This window comes from Pteronotus mesoamericanus, unplaced genomic scaffold, assembly GCF_021234165.1.
Source record: "Pteronotus mesoamericanus isolate MK-2021 breed Mesoamerican mustached bat unplaced genomic scaffold, CSHL_Meso_final contig_58, whole genome shotgun sequence".
In the NCBI taxonomy this organism is placed as follows: domain Eukaryota; kingdom Metazoa; phylum Chordata; class Mammalia; order Chiroptera; family Mormoopidae; genus Pteronotus; species Pteronotus mesoamericanus.
Genome location: NW_026555205.1, coordinates 492,503 through 503,990, shown reverse-complemented (window position 1 = coordinate 503,990; position 11,488 = coordinate 492,503). Strand labels below are relative to the sequence as shown.

Here is an 11,488-nt window from a genome sequence, read left to right as displayed (position 1 = left end):
AAGAAAAAGGAAAATATGTTGCCTGCTGGCTAGTAGAGGAAACTCCCAAATTTTTTAGTGTAGTTTGTGACATCTGAATTTTTCAAATATTGTCTCTAGTCAATTTATTACTTTCAGCCTTTTAGGCAGTATATTCCTTTCACTTCTTTCATTAAATGTGAAGCACACATTACACTATGAATGTATTTAAAACTTATTAATAATCTACTTCATGGGTTATTATTAAAGCCAGACAACCTTTCTATGATGAACACTTTCATTCCAAGTGCAATTTTTTTTCAAAATTAGACTCTCATCTTCCAAGACTTGACAATGTCTCTATTGCTTAGAGCAAGCTGTGAAATCACATTGTTTTATTAATGTAGTAAGCAGTTAAATAGACATGTGCAGAACAGGAATAGTGGGCCAGGTGTAGAGGGTTACCAGGGCAGAGAGCCCCAGGTATCTAGCAACAGGCAAAACTACTAACCCTTGCACTACTGCTCCCTTAAGCATTAATCCCTGGATATCACATCTAGGCCTCAGCGGTGTTTCAGCTCCAAGCCCAGAGAAGCAGCAAAACCCAGTGGAGCAATGCCATGGCTGACATCAGGACCAGATGCAGTGTCTATTGACCCCATCCCCTGGTACAGACCAATCATTGGAGACCATGACCTCAAAGAGACACATTGGGAAAGATGATGAATAGTGTATTGAGATTCTCCCCTGAGACCTCAGATAAAAGTCCTCGGGATGGAGAACCCAGCATGGCTCTGTCTTGGAGCATGCCAGCGGTTTTCCCCACTCTCTTCTTTTCCCAGTGTGGGCACTCCCATGCTAGCTCTCTCTCTTTTCCAGAGCACACCCGAACCTCTCCCTCTTTTTTCCTTCAAGGCACGTCTGTATCTCTCTCCCTCTTTCTCCTAAGCTCCAAGGACCCTTCTACACCTGTGATTTTCTAACTAAAATTTCTTTTATAATTTGAGACTTGGCTCTGAATTCTGTCAGCTAGAACTCAGGAACTGAGGTGGCTGAACCAAGGCTAACACCTGGTGCTATTTTTTTGCCACTAAGAATGAATACATCACTGAATAGAATCTGACCCATCCCTTGACTTCTGTAAGTGCAGCACTCTCACTGCATATTACTGAGGAAAACCTTGTTAATAGAATCTAGAAAAGTTACTACTAGTTGAGGGATTTAATAATTTAAAGACTACTTAAACACAATGCTTTTAAAATCAGGTTTATTAAACATTTGGAGAAAAATTTCAGTTTAATAAGACTCATAGTTAACATTTGGCCATAAGAAAAAATGACTGAGTCAACAGAGTGTCTCTTGATGAGAAAAGACTTCTTGTTTTGTATGAAACACCTGAAATTTTAAAAAAAAAGAGCTTTATTATCAACAAATAGACACTAATAACAAACTATTTGACTTACATTAATAACTCGCAGGAATAGGCAAAGTAAAAAAGCATTCAGCAGAAAAATGAAGTGAAACATATTATGCAAATTTTTTTATCTTTAAAAGACTTAATATTAACATATTTTCCACCAAGTCATAATTCCTCCTGAAAGCCCACGAATCCATAGTGATCCCTTCATCTTCTGAAATTCTATTACATTATCTGTACAACTCAAATAACAATCATCTAAAAATCAGCTCATAATGCAGGTTATTTTTGTATGAATTCTATCTTCCTCAACTAGGGTGTGAGTGCTTGAGGGATAGGCACCCTGGCTTTTAATTTTTATGATCTTCTGCCTGTGGAATGCTAATAATATTTCTCAGAGTATGTCCATCTTTAGTCATTCAATTTTTTCTTCCAATCCTGCTTTTCTCCTGTAACTCTTTTCTTATATTTTTCCCTAATCTAAATGTAAATAGTGCTTCATATTCCAAAGCATTATTCTTTTATTTCAGGGAAAATAAATCCACCCCAGAATGTAGCTTTTTAGGGTTAATTTTTAAATTGCTGTATTTTCTGAAGATATCATCACAATCCATATAACATCAATTGTCCATCCACAGTATGTAAGCAAAATTATAAAATATAAGTCCATTAGTCCTAAATGCAGAACATTTCTTTTTATCTACTGTCCCAGAGTAAGTATTATAATGTTATACAACTTACCATTTTTAGTAAAGCTTTGTGCTTAGAAGTAAGCAGGCAACTTATTAACAGAATAAAAATTAAGACAAAAGCAAATGGTGTCAAGAAAAATAGCAAGATTTCCTTCCTTATGCCACCTGGGTGAAAAAAAAATCATAAGAAAGGGGGGGAGGGTTAGATGTTTACAACAATTTTTGAAACTGAATTATTTTGTAAACAATCTAGTAAATGGTGAAGAGTTGAGTTTTAACACAGAAACTTCTGCCATCTTTGTCAGTACATAGATACCACAGTTACGTTTGTACCATTTCTTTCATTTGTGCACTTTTTATATAGAACAACTACCTCACTGAAGTGTGATATCTCTTCATTTCACTTAGCAAAAGAACTCCCCAAAGCCCAATTCTTATTTTCTGACATGGTTTTGTTTAAAAATTGACCTTATGAATTTTTCATAGGAACAAAGTGATAAAATATTAGCCAAGTGATAAAATAAACATATCTTGTGTATCTCTTAACTCTCAATAAGTCATATGTTTATATCATATAATGCTACTGAGTAAGAGCTGGTCTTCAGTATAAGTTCATATGTGAATAATGGGTCTAGTTTTTAAAGGTTATGATTTTAAAGTTGTCTCACATTTCAGTGACTTAAGAGGTAAAGTTTTTCTTTTCTTAAATTTTTATTTTATTTTATTTTAGAGAGAGTAGAAGGGAGAGAAAAAGACAGGGAGAGAAACATCAATTGGTTGCTGCTCACATGTCCCTGACCAGGGACCACAACCCAGCTATGTGCCCTGACTGGGAATTGAACTGGTGACCTTTTGCTTTGCAGAAAGATGCCCAACCAATTGAGCCACACCAGTCAAGGCATTTTTTTTTCTTTTAGAGATGGATTTTTAATGTTTTTTTTTTTGCATAGCAAAAAATGAGCAATCACTAGACAGACTTAGAAAGTAGACAAAGCTTGACCTTACAAAACTAGTATCTCTCACTTGTTTTGAAGTAGTACTACAGAACATCTTGGATCCTAGGCCCATACATACACTTAAAACTACCCACAACCTCATGTTTTTCTTTGTCGTATTCCTTTTGAATCTTATTTTCTACTAAGTCAAATTCATATGGTCAGTTCAGTTAAGATTTGCAAGGGTATAATCCAGAAAAATAACTAATAATGTAAGTTTTTGGCATGCAAAAACAGTGGAAAAAGCAGGTTTCTTTCCTAAGGTTCCAGTTGCTTTATCTATATGTAGAGTAAGCCCTGAAGAAGATATATTTTCATTTAAAAAATTGTCCTATTTTTATAACTTGAAACATCCAATAAAATATAGCCCAAAGAACTAAAACCACATGCATCTCAGGAAATTCTTTGAGAGTTACTCGATATCTATCAGGGAAAAAGAAATCTCAGTCATCAATATCATAGTTAATACAATATGTAAAATATATAAAAAGATGTAGATTTTGAGGATGTGGTTAAAAACTCACCATAAACTATGCATCGACTAATGACAAGATACCAGTAGGAAATGACTTTCTCAATGTCAGTTCCATAGAGTCTACAGATTTCTTATAGTGGTGACAAAGTGAAAAAAGTAGAACCAGTAAGTGTTTGTTCTGATTTCATATTATCTCTTAGTTAATTGAGTTCTCCATCTCTCTGCCTATTTTTTCTCCATAACCCTTAGTGTTTATATGTATGATACATTTGGCTTCTTTGTTTGTTGCCTATATCTTCTCAACTTGGGAATAAAGTAAAAATTTCTTGAGGACAAGTATTTTTTTTACTGCTGTATCTCTCATGCTTGAAAAGTGTGACACATAGTAGGTGCTTAATAAATATTTGAAAAATGAAAAAGAACAATAATAGCACTCTATTAATAGGTAGATAAATAGTCAGTGATTCTGGTATAATGGAACAACATGAAAGGAGATAAATGATAGCTAGAAATGCCAGGATCTGTCTGTGTCTACATATGTATATGTATTTATATACCTTTGTATATCTGAAAGAGCAATGCTAAGTTAATTTACTTCAATTTCTAACAATTATTAGTCATTTCTATTGATAAAGCTACTACACTGTGAAATATAATAATATTTTGCCTCATTCTCAAGACTTTTTAGTTTATATTGCTCTTTCAATATGTATTTTATCATGTTCTTTAAATCAGTGTTGGATCTCAATGAAATGTCTATTTTACTTATAATGACATATTAAGTAGAAAAATATTCATTAGGCATAGTACTAGACACTCAAAAACAGGTATATGCTGACCTATCCTTGCTTTAAGATTTCTGTTCTCTTAAAAATTTACAGTATAGGAAAATATTTTTTAATATAGACCTCCCCCCAGAAAAGAACTAGCATGTTCTCTTTACTGACAGTCAGAAAAACAAGAATGTTGGTAATAGAACTATAACAAGACTCTTAATTTAACTACTTTAACTACTCTCAGCTAAAACTGAATATTAGATTTTCCATAAGTCTATGTTTGATTAAGGTACTTGCTAATTTCTCTAATTATAGACTCTATGAAAGAGCCTTTTGATTTCAATAATTACAAAATAAACTGAAAGAAAATTAATTTTGCTAGCAAATAGTCAGTTATTTAGTTGCTGTTCTTTTATCTCATACCTCTCCAGCATTGTGTATCACTCCATTCACTCCAAATTCCATCATCAGAGCAATAAATATTCATTCTGCTTCTCACTAAAAAGCATAATTGTTGGCTTTGATTTGATGTTCTTGTGACATATATTTCATTTTCAAAAGTGGTAGTCTGAAAGCCAAGGAAAAAATAAGATGTCATTATTTGATCTAATTGTAGCTAGACCAATCCCATTTGTTTTGTTACTTTCAAAGTAGATTTTGTTACATAAAATATATACATCAAATTACTAGAAATATATATACCAAAATCTTAACAGTGATTATCTCAGTAAGGTGGGTTACTTTTTTCATTTTTTTCTTCCTTTCCTTATCTATATTTTAAATTTTTTCTATAGTGACAATGGATCACATGCACTAAAGGGCATGTGTGACAGGACACAATTCCTAGGTAACTTTGGTGTTTGTGACACCCAGTATATGGATTAGTGCCAAATTTCCAAGGCTTCATGCGTTGGAAAATGCTACATATACTGTATTAGAAAAAGAGCCATCATGTGAATGTTGTTTCTATGGAAAATACACAATTGATACACATAAAGCTTTTTCCCTCTTTTTATTTTGGTTAATCGCCGTAAGACCTCTGTCACAGGTTCTCAGTGCTTGGCATGAAACTACTCTTTCAGATATAAGAATACACAAAGGTGGATAATCTCAAAGGAAAAAAAATCACTGAAGCAATTACTTCAATTTTACATTTTAAAGAGCTGAAGAGTGTTTCTCATCCAAAATAACAGCTTTTGTTTTATTGTAACTTTCTTGGGAACCAACATAATGTACTATAGGTTAAAGTGGACAGGGAATAAGATCTGGACTTTAGTTCTAGCTGTGTAATGTGACTGTAAATCAATTCACTTCCTTGAGACTTGTAAATCAATTCGACTCTCATTTTTCTCATGTTTATGAAATTATTAGAAATAATGCCTCACTTACTTTTTTTCCATCACCCTTTAAGTTGGAAATCAATCATTAAAATTAACATATAACAATGTGGGGCTAATAGCATCATCACACTGTTGGTGCTGAAGGATAATTAGTCTTGCCTACTTCCCGTTAAGCTTTTTTCCCTGCCACAAGCAATTCTCAGGAAGCTGGCTAGACTCAACTCTAACTTTGACCTGATGGTTGTTCCTCAAGAAGTAGTTTTTATGTTTGTGTTTATTTTGTTCTTTTTTTTAACCTGAGACCTCTTCATAATCTATCTTATGCACTTACTTGGAAATTTTAATTTATTCACACATTATTAAAAATAAGTGACTAGATTATCTCTAAGGTCCTGTGAAGCTTTAAAATTGGTATGATTGATTATACCTTCAGACAGCAAAAATCTTTCTTTTGCCCACTAGATTTTCTGGAAATTAAACTAAGATACATGTCAATGTCATGTTACCTCCTGTGCTACCTCCTATTGATAGCAGTTGATTGGTTCTCATGTTTGTTACTTTATTTAAAAGACTATGTTTGCTTTTCCCAAATAAATGTAATGCTCATACCACCCAGGTAGTATCATCTTCTGTGAACTTAATTTCATAAATGAAACACTTTGGTGGAATGGGTCCATTAGGTACGTTCCATTTCAGGTTAATTTCTTCTGAATTCTTCACAGTAATACTAAGATAGTCGGGTGGCAAAGGTTTAACTAAAAAGCAAAAGGAAATCATTTCAGCATGGAGGTTACTGAAGTTTAGCAGTAGTCTTTATCAAAAGCAAAGGAAACCTAAGTTACTAGGACAAATCAGGTGGCTCAAGACTACTCTCTATAATGTGAATTAAAATCAAAGTTGCTTGCCAACTGAGTTTGGGTTATTAATAAACTTGGTTGTTTTGGAAACTAATTTTTCATGAATCACATATTGACAAATAATAAAGCAGAAGAAAAAAGGTGATCCAAATCATTACAGTCATTTTTTCATTTTATAGTGAAGGGAAGCAGAATATATTACCACAAAATGTGCCACTTCAGCATGTGGATTATTTTGAGCTAAAGACAATTGATTCAGGGTCCAAAAGACTCAGGAAGTTTTATTTCTTTTCTTTTCTTTTCCTTAACCTCCCACTTAACTAACTGAAAGAATTTAAATAGGGGTTGGTCCAGGAAGAGAGCTATCACCAGATATAACTACCAAGTGTATGGGCCAGGTGTTGTGGGCTGGGGAGAGCTGGCAGGGACTATTTGATGAAAGTCATGTCTGGGTCTCATTGTCTCTGCATGGCATTGTAAACATTTGTTTACCATTTACTCTTTCCAACTCCCTGTGAATTGTCTTCCTTCTCTTTGAAGCTCCAGACCTCTGGGCCTTTCTCCTTAGCTCAGGATGGCATATAAGCCTCAATTGCCTAATTGACTTCGGGCTTCTCATGTCTATGTGGGGGCTCTCTTAATTAATCATTTAATTACATATGTAATTAAATTTGCTTCTCTCCTGTTAATCTGTCTTGTCAATTTAATTATTAGACTAGTCAAAGGAACCTAGAAATGCATAGGAAAAGTTTTAGCCCCTACAATAGCATTAGAAACAACTACAACTATGACTACTACTATTTTTATTAATAACTAACATACTTAGAGCTTGTGATGTATCAGGCACTGAACCAGGGATATTATATCATAAATCCATACATATCCCACAGTAAATCTATGAGGTGATCCTTCATTATCCTTGCTTTACTGATAAGGAAATTGAAATATGTTAAAAAGTAACCTGCTGAAAGTCATACAGCTAGAAAGTGGTAAATTCAGGGCCCAGGTATAGCTGACACTAGAAGCTGTTATTGTTGTTAACTGTTAGAACTGAGAACCTAAACTCAAAAATTATCCAACTATTTGCCTACTGAGGCCTGGAAGTAAGTGATTCCATAATTACTCCATCACTGACACTAGACAATAATATTGTAGAGCAGACCAGCCCTTTGAAGCCAGGAAGCAGATTGTGAGTTCTAATGAAAATGACACTTTACTTTTTATTCAATTCTTTATCTTTCATACTTCCTTGACTAGTCAAAGAACATGTATGAACAACCCATGGACATAGACAACAATGTGGGGGTTGACTGTGGGAGCGGGAGGTGGGCTGCGCAGAGGAGGGCAAAGGGGAAAAATTGGGACAACTGTAATAGAATAACAATAAAATACTAAAAAATAAAATTTTAAAAAGCTTCCTCATATGCTCTGTTGGCCCTCATTTTTATGGCTTTGTATTTTAATAGGTCTCCACCTCTATCTCTATATCTATCTCTCTATGTCTACCTTTTCTCTTCCATTTGGTTGTAAATGGCCTAAACTAGAAACATTTTAAAGTTATTTGGTTACCTCACCTATATTTTGAAGCTGAAAAATGAAATAGCTGGGTCTGATAAGCTGGGATTTTGATGATCCATTAACACAGATGTAGAAATCTTTATAGTCTGGTGACTCCAAATAAGGAAACCTGCATCCAATATTTTTTCCATTACCCTTTATGTAGTCAGTACACTGTAATGCATGGTCCAAGCCCTCATACCTGTAAAGGGAAGTTTTGCAAGAATTGTTTTACCAATATCTTCTAGTATTATAGTGCCCAATTTTCAATTATCTTAAGACACTAAGTGAGTTAAAAATCACTTAAGAACATGCAATATTTATTGAGTAACAACTATGTGTCAGATCCTATGATAAGTGCTAGGGATACCACAGTAAGGAAAGCAGACATAGTCCATGAAACCTTTACAAAATTTCAAAGATAATGCAAATTTATGTTGATTCACCAGCAGGATTTATGAATCAAAAATAATATTCTTATTAAGAAAAACAGGGATTTATATAACTCTAGATGATACTGCTTTTTTCTAGTATTATAGTTGGCTTAGTTTAATATTATCTTAGCTTCAGGTGTACAACACAGATTCAACATCTGTATACCTCACAAAATGATGATCGCAATAAGTCTAGTAACTATCCTCACTGTGCAAAGTTATTATAATTATTGACTATATTCCCTGTGCTGCACACTACATTTCTGTGGCTTATTTATTTTAAAACTGGAAGTTTGGACCTCTTTTTCCCCTTCACTTTCTTCACCCATTCTCCCAAGCCCCTCTCCTCCGGCAACCCACATGCACTGTTGGTGAGATTATAAATTGGTGCAGCCACTATGGAAAACATTATGGAAGTTCCTCAAAATATTAAAACTAGAACTTCAATATGACCCAGCTATTTGTACTTTTGAGTATTTATACGAAGAAAATTAAAGCACTAATTTGAAAAAATATATGCACTCTATGTTTATTGAATCATTATTTACAACAGGCAAGATAAGGAAGTAACCTAGATGTGCATGTATATAGATGAATGGATAAAGATGTGAGATGTAAATACACACATACACACACATACACACACATATGTGGAGAGACAGAAAAATATTATTCAGCAATAAAAAAGAATGAAATTTTGTCATTTGCAACAACAGTTATGCTAAGTGATACTGCCTTGTCTATATTGTACTGGAGAACTTACCTTTAAAGAAAGCAGATTGAAAACAGATTTACAAAATATTGTTATATTTAATAAAATAAATGAAAATTCCCTGAGGACACAATACACATCAAGAGATAAACCTCAGAAAAACCAATAGGGTGAAAAGGGAAAAGAGGAAATATTTGCCAAGTAAATATGTAATTTCCCAACCTCCTAGCCAAGAAATGTTGCCATATTGAAAGTTAAGCTCTTCCCAGTAATAAAGCTAATGGGAATTAAGGGGGATTTCCCTACTGCCTTCCAAAGCAACAAATGTCTGGTTTATTTTCCTAAAGAAAATCTTGCAATGCAAAATGTGACATTATCTATAAAAGCAGCCAAAATTCTCCTTTTGAAATAAGGTCAATCCAATGATGCTGGTACAAATATCTGGATTCTATAGAATTCACTTTATGTCAAGTATTTACTTTAGCCAGAGTCTGTAAAATTATAATCTCTTGGTCAGTTCACCTGATTAGAGACTTGACTTGTAGGTCTGACTTTACACACATTTACTTTGTGTCAGTGAGAAGCCTCAGGATACTCTTATTTTGCATTCTCTATATTTATCCTTCACTGCTTTACTAAGATGATGACAAAATTAAGTTAAACATTAAATACAATGTACAAGAGGGCAGGGGCTTTTTCTTATTCATATTTTTGTCTTTTTATGTATAACATAGCCTGGCATTTAATAATTGCTTAATATTTGTTGCATTGATGAACAAAATGTTATACCTTAGAAACTGGCACATCCAATTTCAAATGAGGAAACTGAGCGCCCAAAAAGGGAAATTGCTTACCCATTTAGTGAAATGATGTCAGAGCAGAGATTAGATCCAAGTTATCAAGACTTAATAACGTATATCTTATCACTTTATGATTTTCTAAAGAAAGATGCCATGACAATTTGGGCCTAAAACTCACAAAGAGTAACACTTTGTCCTCTCATGCTTTTTCTTTTTCTTTTTTTTTCTTTTTCTTTTTTTCCCCTTTCTTTTCTTTTCTTTTCTTTTCGCTTGTTCAGTAAGTTTATTGCCTCTATCTGAAAAATCTTCATAAAAAATTGTGGTTTGGTTTATTAGCTCTCAGCAGCCCATTAGGAGCTCTGGGGAAGCTTGCTTTTTTTTATCTGAGATACATAATCTTTCTTATGGACAAGAGACATTTTGAAACTGTTCAACTTCTTTTTTCTTTAAACTTGTTTCTTAGGGTTTTTCTCACAGACTGGATTCTCTCATAGAGCAGCATGAGCTTTCTTATACAGATCCTCCATCGTGTCTGGAGTTACACTGTTATTTATATACTGAGAGGATTGTTTCTAGTAAGCATCTTCATCTTCTCCCATTAGGTAACACATATAATTTGCAATGTTCTGGCCCATGATGTGCTTCTGATGTACTTCTGCACTGAATTTCTTCCTTTCTGAACCATACCCAGAGAATCATTTGGTACTATGAGAGACAGACAAGCCTCCATCCACAGCTCCCTCCAGGGCCCCCACAGCTTTATGTCCAGTAGTAGTTCTGGCAACACCTGCACCCAAATAGCAGGTAAAGACACCAGGTTGATAATCAGTGTTTTCCACATTGTATTCATCTCCAGTCATCTCCACTTGGCCTTCACAGATCTTGACCATGTCAAACCTACTCAAGAGCCTGCGGGCCAGCAGCAGGACAGTACAATATGCTGCAGCCTAACCTGTCAGGCTGACCTTCACACCATACTTGGGAGTGCTCATGAGCATAAGGTGCATAAACTATCATATCTCCTTCTATACAGGCATAAGCAATCTGACAAATGACACCTCTGTTGGCTACATGAACTATTGTCCTGTATTTAGGTTTATTGTATTCGTTTTTATCCTGGATTATGAGTGTTTTTAGGCATAGCAATCAGTTTTACTCTCTCATCATCATCTAAATTTCACTTGGTATCTCTTGAAGTAGGCCTTAATTTTGACAACTTTAACAAACCCCGGCCTACAAAAAAAAGACCCATGTCCTCAGCTTGCCACAGACCTGCAGGCCCAGCACAGCTCTGGCAGAGGGAAAAATACTTTTTCTATTATTTAATAAGTACATCATTTGTTTCATTCATTTAATAAATATTTAGTGATAGTTCACTATGGGCAAAGCATAGATAGTCAAGAGAAATAGAAGAAACAGTTCATGCCCACCAATCTCTTAACAATTTAAGAGAGAAGACAAAACATATGTGCATA

At 34.3% G+C, this 11,488-nt stretch overlaps 1 protein-coding gene and 1 pseudogene across 1 annotated transcript in view; both read right to left on the bottom strand.

Moving 5' to 3' along the window:
- Window positions 1–1,277: 1,277 nt before the first annotated feature.
- The window catches only part of IL13RA2 (interleukin 13 receptor subunit alpha 2), a 36,760-nt gene continuing 26,549 nt past the window's right edge, over window positions 1,278–11,488 (bottom strand). Inside the window, exons 6-10 of the mRNA XM_054580407.1 lie at window positions 8,085–8,269; window positions 6,263–6,408; window positions 4,737–4,881; window positions 2,117–2,232; window positions 1,278–1,353 (exon numbers count right to left, since the gene is read on the bottom strand). Coding sequence (XP_054436382.1) covers window positions 1,303–1,353; window positions 2,117–2,232; window positions 4,737–4,881; window positions 6,263–6,408; window positions 8,085–8,269 — 643 coding nt within the window. The 3' untranslated portion in view covers window positions 1,278–1,302. The remainder of the gene's footprint in view (window positions 1,354–2,116; window positions 2,233–4,736; window positions 4,882–6,262; window positions 6,409–8,084; window positions 8,270–11,488) is intronic.
- LOC129076172 (60S ribosomal protein L5-like) lies at window positions 10,364–11,351 on the bottom strand (annotated as a pseudogene).